Consider the following 16,545-nt stretch of genomic DNA (forward strand, 5'->3'; position numbering starts at 1 on the left):
AGTAGCAGAAATGGGAAAAACACATATGTCTATTACTTCAATGAAGAGGTATGCATTTATTGACAGATACAAAAATGATGGGCTTTAGTTTCCACTGTCAAAAAGGGTGTGGGTCGGTGACGATACAAAAATAGTAGCGTTGTATATATACAGTTCATCAGTTTAAATCGTCTCCAACAGACAGCTCTTTCAACCAATGAGCGGTATTAAACTGACCATGTTTTGATTCAGCAGCGAATGGAAGTGAATGGAATTTCTAAGTAGGCGGGACTACAACATCTCCGTGCCAAGAAGAGCCGTATGTGAGCTCCGGCAACAGATGGAGGACACCCAGCACAAATCTGAAGGGGTGTAGGCTCTGATGGGGGAGTACGGACCAGCTACCAAACGTGGCTCTCCAATGAGGAACTGAAACAAAGCTTAGTCGGTCAGACCTCATTGAGAATTTCTTGCACTTTTACATTCTTGGTTGAATTTTTCTCTTTTTACCTTCATTTTCCACTGGAGGCCTCAAAAGCCTCGGGCTAGATTTTGCTTCAGACAGACCCGAGAGCAAGAAGACATCTGCGGGATTGTTTGAAAAGTCTCGTAAAAGTATTTGCCAGAAACTTACGTTTTGAATTCGTCTCATGTATATTTTTTTAAGTCGATAGTGTTCACACGATAGAAAAACGTGTAATAAAAAAAAGTTAAGGAGACAGTTGGCTACCTTGCTATGATGCTATTTAGCTAGCTAACGTTACCGAGCAGCTACACTCATCTTGAATGAATGAATTGAACCCTGCATTTAACTAACAACTGCTAGTTTTTATTGCTAGAACACGTCGAATATTACATGAGACTACTCCGATTTTATACTACAGGGTGAGCCTGAGTGGCTAACTCTTCTTTGACTCTTACACTTATACCCTCAACTGGACAGGAATGCGATCCCAGGGAGTTGGCGGACAGCGGCGATTTAGCACGCAAAGATAGTCCCAATACTGAGAAAAGCCTGGTAATGTGTATGAAGCAGAAGGAGGCTAATTTGAGCTAGCTACACATATTTGCACTACTTGGACTTGGCTGGAATAGTGTGGAGCTTTATCCCGACTCAGAATGGGAAACACGGTGACATGCTGCGTCTCTCCCGAGTCAAGCCCCAAACTACCGTCGAGACAACCGGCGGAGCGGCTGGAGGAGCTGGAGACCAGCACGGAAGTGAGCGATGATAACACCTTGCCCTACCTGCAGCATATCAGCGACAGAGAGGTCCCTGACGGTAGGTGTCCCACCTGATAACCGGGAAAACCTGTGATGATTAAACAGCTAATTTACTGGACCCGTACAGGTCACACCCATGTTGTTTGTTTAAAGGGAAGTTCATCTGAATCTAGTCACTGTCATAGTAAAGAAGCTTCTTCACATGACTCAAAGCACACTGACTTTGATGACAGTTAGCAAATATACACTCCATATGCACGCACGCATACAGTTACTTGTCAGCATAAGGGGCCCCTAGAAATAATAATTTACACACAAACAAGATACATTTTCAGTGTAACAATTTCATAATGAAAAGACAGTATCTCTCTACTGCAGGGAGATGCACACAGACTCCCTCTAGCTATGGCCAAGTTGCCAGACGTGTTTATTGCCATCCTGGTGCCAGCACTGCAATGATGATGAGGGCATTCTTTGCACTCTTCATTTGGACAATCCATCATGTTGATCACACTGGCATCACATCAGAAATAAAAACAAACTCATCATCTCTTGGGCACCATATTAATCACTCAGTAATTGGCAATAAAAAGCATAACTTTTGTCTTTTGCCACCCTGAGGTTTATGCCCATGCCCCGTTTATGAGCGGGGTGTGGGAAGGATACCGTTTTAATGGAGAGAGATCTCCACTGAACCATAGCAAACTTATTTTGTGAATCGTGCCTGTATCTTTGCACAAACTTCATGTTGTAATTTGCTTTATTTAGTGACATTTACATAGACTTATCGTGTTAAAAAGCTTAGCCTATGGCCTTCAGGCAGTCCTGACAGTTGTTTTTGCTCACACTGTGATCACAAGCTCTGCTTTAGACCACATAGAAAAGCTTCTCAGAAAAGCATCTCAGATATTTCCCATTGATGTAGGCCCAAGCTACGTTTTTTTTACTGCAAGTCCTTGTGTCGCCACTCCTAGACACAGGCAGTGTTCATCCCAGACATGTTGCTGTGGACAGTAGTATGCGAGTGCAGTGTGGGGAGAGCAGCTGTTGGCAGGGTGAGGGTCAGAATCTGTCCAGCAGTCCTTCCTACATTCCTCATCTCTCTTCTTGCTGTCCCTGCTTCACAAATGCTGCCATGCCCTAATCCCCATCCTTTTATGTAATGTGCCGTCTGCATGGATTGAGATAAAACACAATTCTTAAAGTCTTGCATGTGAATAAACCAGTGCTGTTTTATGTTTGCTTTAAAAACAACTAGCAGATATAACTGTTATTCCACAATTGCAGTTAGCCTACTTGTGGAAGACTTTAAAGCCATGCCATACTTGACTGCCAAAATGTATGTTTCGGATAAAAGAGGTCTGTCTATTCTCACTTTAACAGACAGTTGCCCACTGGTCTATATACTTGTTGTCTTTATATGGTAACACAGAGGGCAACACGTTCTCTAGATCTGAACAGTTATACAACAACCATTGGTACTTGTGGAAAATGTGAATTAGTAGAAAGTTAACTGTTTTTCAATGATAGCATTTTTATATACACATTACACCAGTTCATATTTTCTTCTCTAAAGTGTTTTGTTTGCTGTCAAGTCATTTGCATCCACTAACCCAAAGATATAACCAGATACGCAATTTCTTCCCTAGTGAAGCTCTGTCAAACCTGTGAAGCAGCCACCCTCACTAGTGTAATATAGTGCAATAAATCCATAGACTTGCGTTGCATTATTTGTTAGTAGTGAGGGACAATTTGCAGTAGTACACTATGTGAGTGTGTTTGGTCGATGGGTACGCTAATGACTTCCTGTTCTCTTTGTTGGCTTATCACTACCCACAAGTGAGAGCAAAGCAGCAACAAGATGCCTTTTGACAGATTGTCATTATAAAGCGCTTATGAACACTTTGTTTTCTCAGAGCTGGCCTTTGAGTCTAACCCGTCTGACCACGCCCGAGCGAGCACTATCTTCCTGTACAAGTCCCAGACAGACGGTGAGCAATCCTAACATGGCGCACACACACGCCGATGATTCACATAAGCTGTTTAGCAAGAGATCCCTAGAAGCACAAACATCTGAAACACATGATTTAGTGATGAATATTAAAACAGGAGATGAATTGTAATGGTAATAGTTGTTGTTGTAATCCTTGGAGTGGTTTAAAATGGTCCTTACTACTTAATTGTAGAGCTTTATTAATTGAGGGGTACATTGCTAACAATTAAGTTGATAACTTATTAAAAATTGTCTTTTCTATAATCAAACTGCTGTAGATGTCTTTATTAGCTGCAGGTTAACAATCAACAAAAGGTTTCAGTTTAAAACTACATTTAATTCTTTACAAGATACAGTTCAACACTGGACACAGGTTTCTTGTTTGTCTTTGTTGAACATTTCTCTCCCTTTACAGTACGAGACAAGAGGAAAAGCAACCACATAAACCATATCAGTCATGTAAGTTTCAAAATGTATTTGTTGATCATAAATCAGTTATCCTTACAGATTAAATGTGCAAAGCAATATTGTTTTAGACGCCAGTATTGGGCAGCTATTCAAAAGTGTGGAACCAGTCTAAATAGATGAAGCTACCAAGACTTTTCCTGTCCCGTGATAAACTCTAGTTGCTGATTGTGTGATTTTATGTTTCAAGATATCTCCTGGTCAACTGTCAAAGAAATACAGCTCCTGTTCAACTATCTTCATAGATGACAACACCGTCAGCCAGCCAAACCTCAAAAGCACAATCAAATGGTGAGAGAATTTCCCACGCAGAGAAACAGAAACACACGGAGCGGTCCAAAAGTCACTCATTTCACACGAGAAAATCCTGTTGCATCACAGTGTTGTAATCCTAAAGTAATACCTAATGGATGCGTGACTTAGGCCCCGGCTCCACGAGGACGAAAACGGGTTGAATCCGCATATTTCTCATGCGTATAGCCCTCTAAGCTCGACGACGCCGTAAGGGAAACGTAGAAACAGACCCCGCAAACGACAACGGGTCCAAAGGTGGATAGATCTGGGAACGGAGCGCTCTGGGGGTCCAACGGGGCCGTGGAGTCGCCTATACGGTCATTCGTTTTCATAGCCCCGCCTCTCCCCCGCGGGGTTGCTATCGTGCTCCAGTCGCTACTGACCATGCTACAGTTCTTTGTGCAACATCTACAGGAGCTCCTCCTTGAATTCAGATTATTTATCTTTATCTCAATATGGACATAAACGCGAGTGAAGTCTAATCTGACAGGACGGAGACACGCAGCTCCTGCCGCTGTGATGCAGCGGGAGCAAAACACACACTTCAAGTCAGATCATCACCCTTAGCTATTTTAATTACCTCTCAAACTACCTAAACTAGTTATAAATATGTTCATTTTTACTGTCGGGTCACTCATTACAGGATCAGCTGCTGCATGAGACAGACACTGACGCTGTCAGAAGAGAGGAAAAAGAGACAGGCTCCGTGTATTTGATGATTATATATCATTATATCGTCGTTATTCATTTGTTTTAAAGCTCAATAAATAACAATGAAGACCTTTGACCGGCACTTTTATAATTTTGTCCGGAAGATTTAAACTTTAACACACGCTGACCGGCGAAAAACTCTGCCCGGTTCTGTCGGCCCCCACCGCGGAGAATACACAGAAGTGCAGCCATGACAACCATTCTTCTTCGCTGCTTTTGTGGAGGAAGTTGCTGCTTTTGTGGAGGAAGTTACAGCGCCACGTACAGGTTCGGCATATGTACTGCAGCTTTTCCAGCGTTTGGATGTAAACGGAGCCGTCTCGTGGAGCTTGACACAATCCGGTGTATATTGCGTGTGGACGGAAGGTTTTTTGCGTTTGCATTTGCGTTACTCCGATGCGTTTTGCCGTATTTGTCCTCGTGGAGCCGGGGCCTAAAGCAGATGCTCTCACGCCTCATTTCGGACACTCCTCTGTAATGTCAATATTTCGGTGAATTTGGAAAATCTCATTTAATCAGGATTATCTCAGCGGGTTTAAATGAAGCTTCTGTGAAAGTGTGCAAATGTTTTGCAACACCATACAGGCTTATATACACACACACCCGCAGCATAATATGCTCCCACTAAGAATGTTTTTACCCAAGCTTTTAAAGGCCAAAACTAATCACACTGAATTACTATTTGTCTTTTTCCTCATTTCTTTTTGTTCTTTTTCCAGTGTCACGTTAGCAATATACTACCACATCAAAAACAGGTAAATGTACATCATTTAATTTGCTTTTAATAATAACATTTGTGACACTTTATGTTGTTTAAACTAGTTTGCGTTTTTAGTGTGTTGACAAATGTATTTTGTGTTCTTTAGGGACTCGGACAGGTCACTGGACATTTTTGATGAGAGGTTGCACCCCTTATCAGTGAGTATCATAAATAGATTTCCTCAGAATCAGTCACTTTAAGCAAGTAGTTTTGTTTAATACATTCATTCGTCTATCACTTTGTCTGTATGTCCAGGAAGATGTTGGTATCTTTTAATGTTGTGTATTTGCCATAAATCTGAGATTTGAGGCAAACTAGTTTGGAATAGTGTATAATATGAAATGGTACTTGCTTCATTCAGACACGTGTATGATCTGTTTGTCCCGTACAGAAAGAGCCATTGCCAGATGACTACTCCCGTGTGGACCCAGAACACAAAGTGATCTACCGCTTCGTCAGAACGCTCTTCAGCGCTGCACAGCTCACTGCAGAATGTGCCATTGTTACTCTAGTAAGTCCGAGCTTTAGGACTCGAGAACCTTTTTTTCATGTTGTTAAATACTGTGGTGTTATCACCAACCGGTCACCAGAGGGCAGTAAAGTCCTACACACTGATTTGCTGCTGATTTGCTCTGGCTTGTTCTGTTTCCACTGAGAAATATTTTGAAAGAAACATAACAATAACATCATTCTCAAGGGCGAACATGTTACAAGAATTAAAACAGTTTTAGTAGATGCTACATTAGTTGAGAAGTGGGAATTATACAGGGACACTTGTATCAACACTTCAACCTTTTCCCTTGGAGGGCTAAAACTAAATGGTGTTTGATTATGTTGAATTGTTTTTTGTATAATATTGACCGTTAAATATTCTTCTTCCTCAAGGTGTACTTGGAGCGCCTGCTTACCTACGCTGAGCTGGATATCTGCCCCTGTAACTGGAAGCGCATTGTCCTGGGAGCCATCTTGCTGGCCTCCAAAGTCTGGGATGACCAGGCTGTGTGGAACGTCGACTACTGCCAGATCCTCAAAGAAATCACCGTGGAGGACATGTGAGTCGTTCTTTATACAATGGAAAAACACCGGAAATGAATGCAAAGGAAATCATCCACTCAAATGACAATTGCTGTGAGTGCGGACATTGGTGGCAAATATTTGTCATGTTAGAAGTGAAGTTCTGAAAGTAGATGTTAATATTCCGCAGAGGTGGGAGTAAGTCCTACATGTGCAAGTCATGAGCAAGTCTCAAGTCTTGACCTACAAGTATCAAGCAAGTCCCAAGTCACTGTGATGAGAGTCAAGTCAAGTCATTGCTCAGGTCAGGTCAAGTCAAGTCATTGCTCAGGTCAAGTCAAGTCATACAAAATTCTGATGATTAAGCCCAGTTTCCGCATTTAAATCAGTTAAAAGACAGTGGTTATGAAAATGGATTCAACCGACACTATGATCTTCATTACATACACAGTTAATCATTTGAAATCTAATTTAGAGCGATGAGAATCATATTAGATTCATATTAACCCTAGAACTGCAGACAATATAGCTAGGACTCAGTCAAAAAGTCTGTTCAAAAAGGCAGAATTCCAGGTAAGAAAATCATATATGGCATTTGCCATTACACATATTTAATTTAAATGTATGTTAACACTAGAACCGCCAACAGCGTCAGCACCTACATAGATATCATTTTCAAATCATTTAATTTGTTCCTCTTCATAATTTCTTTATAAACTAAATAGGACGATTTAAAACTCACTTAATTGGGTTAATTTTGAAATTGCTTCAGTTTATCATCAAAACAGATCAAAAAGTTCATATTCATTTTACAATAAATCAAGGAATGATGCACTTCTACAAACAAAAACAACATAATTAAAACATTTAAACAAACTACTAAAAGTAGATGAACTACATTATTCAACAGTTTACAGTAACTTCTGATAACACAGGGGAAATAAACGAGGCATCTCTTTTCCTCTCTCTCCCTCTCCTGACAGCCCGTCAGTATCAGGGTTAGTCAAAATGAATCCCTTGGCGGTTCTAGTGTTCATTTACTGTTGTGTCTTCTCTTTGTAATGCTTAATCGATTTGAAACCAAGTCTAACGTAGCTTAAACTTAACGTTAGCTTTCTAGCTAACACAACACATTCACGCACCTTTCTCTGTGGGTTTTTTTTGTAGTGACGAATGAAGTTGTTGTGGTGGTCCTGTCACCGATCTTTATGCTGCAGACTTTATGTTCTCTTCTTATTAGCGTCATCGACAACATAATCCTTGAATAGAAACTTGACTATGTGTGGAGTAACGCTAGCCGCTGCCATGTTAACTGACACCCCTGCCAGCTAGTGGGTTGCCAGGTTTGCGCGCATGGCGCTATAATCACCCAATCACATTTCGAAAAAACTAAAGGTAATATCTCAATACAAAAACAAACGCAAATATTTAATTTTCAAAAGTCAAGTCCTTTCAAGTCATCTGTCTCAAGCTTAAGTCAAGTCTCAAGTCATGAATACCAAGTCAAAGTCAAGTCAAGTCTTTTATCAATGCAAGTCTCAAGTCCAAAAATATGCATCATGTGACTCGAGTCCCCACCTCTGATATTCTGTGCTACTTCCTTATTGGCCCCTTGAAGCAAAGTTCGTCATCCAACTGAAGCAGTTATAGATTCTTGGGGTTAACTTGTTTTCTTGGACAGGGGGTCCTTGATTTGTAACATGAAAGGATTGCATGTCCTCTGGCCTGGGAATAGGAATGGCAGGAGGATGTGCCATCATAACCCAGGCCCTTTTTTCTAATGATTGGATACACATATCAGTTGTTGTGTAGCTAGATGGTTGTCAGGCTAGATTGTAAAAAGTGGTCAGGTAATTTATCTCATACAAATAAAAACGTGAATAGTTGTATCCTGAGTTGTGGCTAACATTTCAACATACCTCTAGATTTGGGTCCTGTTTGTGTTTCTGAGCTCCATATTTTTGGGAAACGGGTGATTCCTAACAAATATATCATGGTTCTGGCACTACCGGCTTGCCCGCCTAATAAAATATATATAACAACAAAGATGCACTTAGAGCGGAGAGCAGCAGAGATATTCTGGGATGGATGGAGGCTCCTCTGCTGTCGCTCAGGCTATAAGCCGCTGAAGAGGCCAGGGAGCACTTGGAGCATCAGGGCTTTATTTCCTACAATTGCTTTTCCTCCGTGTGTGTGTTTGTGTGTGTATAAAAGAGGTTGAAAGTGCCTCCTTGTTTTTTGTGATTTGGAAAGGTGCGTGCTCTGCCTGCATGTCTGCGAGCCCCCATCCCTTTCTGACTCCCTCTCTTCCTCTCATATGTCTGACCCACAGTCGCTCTGCTCTGTTTTCATTGCTGCCATTGAAGTGTCTTTGTGAGCCGGTCGGGTCTTGATGGAGGGATGAGGAAGAAGGGTAGAGAGAGAAACAGAGAGAGAGACGGAGAGAAATGCAGGGGAGGGTCTCAAGTGCTCTCACTGCTTCTACATAATGGCCCCGGCTCTCGCCCACTCCATTAGTTGCCCTGGGAGACCAGACATCACACACACACTCACGCTCACTCTCACCACCTTTGCTGACCAACAAAGCATCCTAGATGCTGTCTCCTTGGCGACCACCTCCCTTAGCTTTTCTCATGGCTGTGATGAAGATGAGGAGGAGGAAAGATGATGGAGTTGTAGTCTGGAAAAAGATGAGCTGTGATACTCCCAAGTGGCTGCTCGCAGATACAGGTCTGATTGCCTGCGAGTGTGTGAGCTTTGATTCCATCTCCATAAGCACTTCCATGTTGAGTTTAAAGTAAATTCAAAGTTTACTGGTGTACGAGTTCCTGCTGGAAACCTTTACTGTGGGACCTTTTTTCTTTTCACAAAAACACAATGGTGCTCTAGGAGGAGATTCAGGTGATAAGGTGGGGAGGGGATTAGCTTGGTTGGTTATTGGCTAATGGTTGTGCAACCCATAAAAACATTGTGACATCATTAAGTGGCCTAATCTGATCAGCTCATTTTCAGACAACTTTTTATATAAACGGATCAGGACAAAAAGAGAGAGAATATCTTTTCCTGAAACTTCCCGAATCTATTCTCTTAACAGAGAAGGGACAAACATTTATTTATAAAAGACATGAAAAAGTGGATTTTGAATAATAGGTGACCTTTAACATCATAGTGAGGTCTGAACAGGATCAGTGTAGTCCTTCTCTGACGAGATGCACTTGTTATTTTGTATTAAGATCGTATGGGATTTAAATTTAAAAGTGCTACTTTTGTCAATGAAAATGTCCCCTTTTTACCGTCTCTTTTCTGAAGAAAATGTATGAGTAAGAATACTTTATTTTTTATTTAATTCAATAAAGTCAGCCGTTGTGCTTGGCATTGTGACTAATGGCGCATTTCTACTACAGCGCGGAGCTCACTTTAAGCGTGCCGTGCCCGGCCCGTTTTTGGTTGCGTTTCCACTTGGCGTAGTTCCGGCTAGCGGTTACTAATTCACAGTTTTTCTGGCCCCATAAAATCGAGGTTCTTTCCGGGCCAACAACCAGGCTGAGTCGGGCTGAGTATGCTAAACTAGAGAGAGAATCGCTGGCAAGGGGGCTACAACTACAACAAGATGAACATAATATTTGACCGTGATTTAATTGTAATACACGTTTCAAAATGATGCCGAAGTAACAACATACTGATACCGGTTAGTAAAAACCATGAATTAATGCTTTGACAAGTCTGCAGACAGACGGCAGGCGAAAAACCTTTTAAAATGCGTGTTTTCTGAATGGAGATCGGCTAAGCTAACGCAGTATATGCTCCGACCGTCCACACTCACAACAACGGCCTATACAGACATAAATAAAGCAGCGACTGTATTCGCCATGACACAGGCAGTCTGTGGTTTGTACTTGTTTAACTTTTGTCTAGTTTCTGAACAGATATGAGGATCTGTGAGCTCTGAGTGCTAACGGCTAACGGCTGATGTTGTTTTTCTGTGGTTCTCATTGAAGATGACGTCATGGCTCTGCCTACACTGCGTTACTATAGTTACTGCCCCAGCTACTAAACTGTAATGGAAACGCAGCATAAAGTGAGCCAGTCCTAACGAGGCCTAGCCATACCGAGCGAGGCCCTGTAGTGGAAATGCGCCATAACAGTGTGCAGGAGATGATCTGATGGGATTTTACTAAGCTAGGAAGTTAAAAACTGTTTTCTGAGATTTTAATTTTCGAGGTAACTTTTATAATCCATCTTACATAGGTCTCTTGTTTTTGTTAATGGGGATCCGGGGCTTTTATCCCCTGCTCTTCTGTCTCACTGTTGCACTCGGTGGTTCACTGTCTCTGCTCAGAAGTTTTGTCTGTACTAACCCTCAGGTCTCTTCCCCCTCAGGAATGAGATGGAGCGCCAATTCCTGGAACTTCTCCAGTTTAATATCAACGTGCCAGCCAGTGTCTATGCCAAGTACTACTTTGATCTGCGGCAGCTGGCTGATGACAACAACCTCAACTTCCCTCTGGAGCCTCTCGACAACCAACGCGCCAAGAAACTAGAGGTGAGCGGCCCCCCCATCAGACCTCCACCTGTTTGTCTCATTATGATGCTCCTGAAATATGAACTTCTCTGCTCTGCAGCAAACCCATCACACTCTTCTGGTACTGCCTCTGATATCTGATTATAACATGTCTTTGTAAAGATGGTGGCCTATTCGAATTCCCAAATGCATAAAAGTGATTTATACAAGGTTAAGTTTAGGTAGTGATGTAGCAATTTCCCAAATCCATGGTTCAGTTCAGACCAAATTCCGAGCCTCGTTTCTTGGGGGGGGATTAATTAAAAAAAAACGGAAAGGAAAATAAATCGGGGTTTCATTAAATAAAAACCAATGTATATATTCCTAACAGTTGACTTTGAAACACGGTGAATTTGTCCTAAACTAAAGAGAAACAAATACAATATTATTTTATTCTTCAAATTCAACACCTGGTACATAAAACATACAAATCTGAAATATAATCTTTTCATCAACTGTTGTTCTGTTTGTGCGTTCAGGCCATTTCAAGACTTTGTGAAGACAAGTATAAGGATCTGTGTAAAGCATCGATGAGGCGATCCTGCAGCGCAGACAACCTGATCGGTGTGCGACACACCAACGCTGTGCTGTCGTAGGCCGACTGCTGCCCTCATCTCAAACCCAGAGACCCCACAGCCAGCCCGGAACAAACCTCCCAGGCTCCACTCATCCTCATCAGGCAGGAGGCAGACATGTTTCTGTACGATCTGCCCAAACAATTATCTGCATTACGGCTTGAGAGCTGCATGACTGCAAAATTACACTTGAAATTGGTGTTAACTTAAAACTATTGTTTTCACAGTCCCTTATTTATTTCATACTTGTCCCTTATTTCTCAGAGAAAGTGTTAAGTAGGACTGCTCTACTGCAGTTATCTCTGAGGACTAGTCTTTGTTTTGTCATAAAAGTGTAATTTCTTTCCCCCAAAATAATATTTGATTTATTCCATTCATCCTGGCATTATTCTGTTAGTCACTGGAACTCCATGAGAAGACAAAAAACAACAATTATCACAAACATGATTTGAGTCCAACAAGGTCTCTCAAACAATACACAAACAGGAGGAAACAGTGCATTTGTTGGACTAATTTTATTGGTGGATTAATACAAAAAATTGTATTAGATTGTGTATTGACTCAAGATAAACAGTGTACGATACACAACAACTAAAGTGTGTGTTCATAGTAATGAAGGAACATTCCACCCAGTGCGACAGAGTGTGTCATCGAGGTGTGTTCATAGTTTTTGTCAGAGATGCAGGTTATCAGCTGGTCTTTTTTTGTCAAACACACAATGTCGTAAGTGAATTCAAGAGATTAAGGAATCATGAGGTCACTCTCAAACCTTTGTTGTCTTTTGATATTTGATCAGGTCAAATGCAAAAACTGTTCCTTGTAAATGACAGGTAATACCAAAAGTTATTTTTGAGAGTGTAACAAAAGACTTGTTTACTGTTAATAACAGTGGTGTTTGATACTATTTCAGTATATTATCTACACGTATACATTTGGATGGAGCACAAAGCATGTCAAAGTATTAAACTATAAATATTGCACAGGATTGGGCTGCAGTACGCCAACCTTCAGTCAGCTGTTGTCTTTTTGTAGTGTGTTTTGGATTTTGGAGTGCCAATCTGGGGTCAGTTACACTTTCCAGATCAGTATTGTTACCGTTTGGCTCGATACAGCAGTTAGGTTGAAATAATGACTAAATCTAGATTGGGTCCAGTCTGTCCACCCTCAGTATTGTGCCCCCTCTGCCATCCTGACCCCTCCTCAAAGAGCCCGTAGACAGATTACCAACATTGTTTTTTCCCAGGCCCGGATCAGAGCTTTCAAACAAACTACATAGATGTTGAGGGGGGGGGAACACTGATGGATACTCCCCTCCTTTTTGCTTACTATGTAGGCTATCTAGCTGTGAAATGTGTCTTGTTTTTAATTGAAAAAAACATTTGCAGATGGAGTATTTTAAATAAACACTAATCATATAACAAAGAATTGAGTTTGTTTGAATTGTGTTTGTGTGTCTGAGCTTGAGGTGATCAAAAGGTGGTGCGGTCAGCTGTTCTGTCGTAACAAACAAAGTGTGTAACAAAGCTGAATTAACCAGTCATCCAGAGAAAAGACCATTGCATACCCATAAGTGTAATAAAAAATCAACATATGTTATGTCAGATGTACAGAAACACACAGACGTACGTCACCAAACTTGAGATCAACTCTGTTTTAATTCCACAATATGAACAAAATCTACAATATCTTTTATATCCTTTGAGGAACTCTATCAATATGAAAGCAGATTTACACAACAACAAAAGAAACGGTCAGTTTTTACAAACATTTAGCCATTCATTATCACTCATACGCATTCACTCGCACAAATCAGACTAATAAATTAGATATCGTCTAGCGTGTGGACGCACAGTAGTCTTAACACAATTGGCCAACAGCATTGAAAGAAACATCACAGTCACGGCAGAAAACAATAAATGTTCTCTGTTTTCACCAAATCCCATTTATTTAGTTCACATTCTGTGTCCTCCTAATGTTGTGAACCATTGCTCTGAATTCTGTGAGAAAACTTTATTTATAAATTGTTTTTCTCAGATTTGGGTTCTCAGTCAGGTACGTAGTGTTTGGAAAATAAACACCAAATATGATCTCTGAGATGAAACAAGTCGCTCAGTTTATACTGTCAAGACTCCTAAAACTGATGATCCACATTAGACCAGACAATGGTAGGATTCCAACATCAAATCAAATTTCTCCTCTTCCTATGTCACGTTCAGGCTCATTAGAATATACCTGCACCTTTGCAATATCTATTGGTAGCCAATCAGAGCAAAGAAACCTTTTTTGGGGGTGAATGCAGACCGTATTTTTGTTGGGTAAAATAAAGACTGTAATCATGTCTAATAGAAACCCAATAATCCTGAAAACAAGGAAAAAATATGTCTCCTTTAAGTTAGATTGTCACAAAAAGAACATTATGGAGTCAGAAGGAATGTTTGATTTTAGCGATGAAACTAAAATGGTGCTACAATCATGATTTTCATTATCAATTAATCTGCAGATTTTTGTAATGCCTATCACCAAGGCAACTTCACATTGTTTATTTTCTCCAACCAACAGAGCGAGCCTCAGTTTACAGTGTCAACTGTCAAAAGCATGAATTGCTTTCATTGAGAAAGAGAAACTGCTGCTGCTTTTAATTACTAATGAATAGTCGCTCAATAAAATGGATGCTGGGTAATGTTCAGTCGGTCGTCTCATTTATTAATGTAATTATTTTAAAAGTCTACGTACCACAACATATGTCTCTTCATGGCAATACAATCATGTGAAAGCAATGGTTCTCAAAGTGAGGTCCAGGGACCTTTCAGGGGTCTTTTACTTTGTATCAGGGAGGCCCCAGCAGAACTGTCCTAAAATAAGCCATAAAGAATTTAGAATACATTATTTTTCCAGTAGTATATTTCCCTGTTATCACTATTTATTCGTAATTTATACTTTTTTGTTTACATAGTTTTGGTAAAAAAAAAATCAATGAATACATTAAAGTTGATCTATTTGGATCCCTGATGGAGATCATAACGTGAGCCCTGTTCACCAGCAGATGGGGGTAAAGACCCGTTTCTTCCTGCAGCTCTAACCAGATCACTGCCTGTTGGTTCACACAACATAAACAAAACCAGTTCAGAAACAGTCTTTAGTGACTTTGAGTGGGATGTATACAAACAACAGGGTTAAGAGGTCACAACTGTATCCTTTATAGAGACTCAATTCCTTTTTGTTTGATTGATTCTCAGATGACTTCCAAGTCTGAGGAAACACAAAGACAGTTTTTCAGCACTGTTTCAGTTTGTATTCATACAAAACACACCAGATATCACACTCAAACATTGAAATGAAATGGCACATTTATGTACAACTTAATACAATTTAAATCAGACAAGATTTGTCTCTCTGGTGTCGTAGACTTAGCTTGTGTCAGTGGCATTGGTTGGTTACAAACTAAACATTAACACACTATACACCTAATATTTTTTACAGCATATTTTTACAATATATACATCAATAAATATGTTTTTTTTCTCTCAATGCTCAGGGTAAACAGACAGGAAGAAGCATGCGTGATTCCATCATGGATCCATGTAACTCTCTGGGCCTTTAAGATCATTTTCCAAGTAAATATCAAGTGTGGTCGATCGCTTCGAAAAGCAGTTTCAATTGTTGGAGTCACTTTTCACAAAAGTCAGACTCTTTTAAATAAGCTTTGTTTAATGTTTGTTTAAATTGCTATTACCAAGGTTGTTGAATTTTCTCTTTTGACGCTCTGCATCTTTTGGTCCAATGTTTTTCATATTTTCACTATTCAGAGCACAATGATTCACAAGCAAATGTTTGTCCGCATTAACTTTCTGAGTGTTTGGATAGTTTAGTTCATTTCTGTCCAGAGAGGTGACTGCACCTAGATCAGTCTTCCTTTTCTTCATTCACTTCATATATGCAACGGAGCAGCTTTATGGTAGATCCCTGAGTTAAGTCCAGTTCCAGTGTGTCCAGTTAAAGCAGTGCTGGCCTCACTGTACATGGAGGGTGGAGCAGTGGCTTTCTGCGGCCAGCAGGGGCAGCATCGAGCCACAAACCTCCTCCAGGACTCTACGGTTTTTCCTGACCAAATCCAGACTCCTGAGGTGATGCCCACCACCAAGCACATTAAGTATTTGAGCATGAAGACGGCATAGTCTGGGCCCATGCCCGAGCGCTGGCGTTCAGACGGGCAGGAGCAGGCCAGCGCTCGCTCCCAGCCGGGCCGGTAGTGCTGCTCGTAGACCAGGCAGGCCACCACGATGGTGGCGGGGACCGTGTACAGCACAGTGAAGAGCCCGATGCGGATCATCAGCCGCTCCAGTTTGTCTGTCTTTGTTCCACCTTGCTTGATGATGCTTCTGATGCGAAAGAGAGAAACAAAGCCGGCAAGTAAGAAAAGTGAGCCGGTGAAGAGGTAAACCACCAGAGGTGCGAGTACGAATCCCCTGAGGTTCTCCAGACTCTGGTTCCCCACGTAGCAGATTCCAGCCACAGGGTCCCCGTCCACAGAGCTGAGAGCCAGGACCACGATGGTCTTGACACTTGGGATGAGCCATGCGGCCAGGTGGAAGTACTGAGAGTATCCTGCGATGGCCTCGCTGCCCCACTTCATCCCGGCAGCCAGAAACCAGGAAAAGCACAGCACCACCCACCAGATGGAGCTGGCCATGCCGAAGAAGTACACCAACAAGAAGACGAGGGTGCAGAGGGCGGGGCCGGTGGTGTCATAGAGGATGTGCAGCTGGTCCCCCCCAACGCTGCTGCTGGTGCCACACGCCACCCGCTCATGACCTGCCACCAGGCGGATGATGTAACCCAGAGACACGAAGAGGTAGCAGGTAGCGAGGAAGATGATGGGCCTCTCTGGGTACTTGAAGCGCTCCATGTCAATAAGGAAGGTGGCGACAGTGGTGAAGGTGGAGATGAAGCACAGCACCGACCAGAGTCC

The 16,545-nt window shown here is 41.6% G+C and overlaps 2 protein-coding genes across 2 annotated transcripts in view; one reads left to right on the plus strand and one right to left on the minus strand.

The window, feature by feature from the left end:
* Positions 1–293: 293 nt before the first annotated feature.
* ccnyl1 (cyclin Y-like 1) lies at positions 294–13,001 on the plus strand. The gene is made up of 10 exons (XM_034128833.1): positions 294–1,261; positions 3,120–3,194; positions 3,612–3,655; positions 3,852–3,952; positions 5,386–5,421; positions 5,533–5,584; positions 5,818–5,937; positions 6,312–6,478; positions 10,821–10,983; positions 11,481–13,001. Exons 1-10 carry the CDS (start codon positions 1,099–1,101, stop codon positions 11,595–11,597), a joined length of 1,038 nt encoding a protein of 345 aa, XP_033984724.1. The 5' UTR covers positions 294–1,098; the 3' UTR covers positions 11,598–13,001.
* Positions 13,002–13,212: 211 nt separating this feature from the next.
* Positions 13,213–16,545, minus strand: part of fzd5 (frizzled class receptor 5) — a 4,651-nt gene continuing 1,318 nt past the window's right edge. The window contains exon 1 of the mRNA XM_034128675.1: positions 13,213–16,545. This exon is cut by the window's right edge and continues 1,318 nt beyond it. Within this exon, the coding sequence (XP_033984566.1) occupies positions 15,505–16,545 (1,041 nt within the window). The 3' untranslated portion in view covers positions 13,213–15,504.

This window comes from Trematomus bernacchii, unplaced genomic scaffold (genome assembly GCF_902827165.1).
Source record: "Trematomus bernacchii unplaced genomic scaffold, fTreBer1.1, whole genome shotgun sequence".
Classification (NCBI taxonomy): Eukaryota; Metazoa; Chordata; class Actinopteri; order Perciformes; family Nototheniidae; genus Trematomus; species Trematomus bernacchii.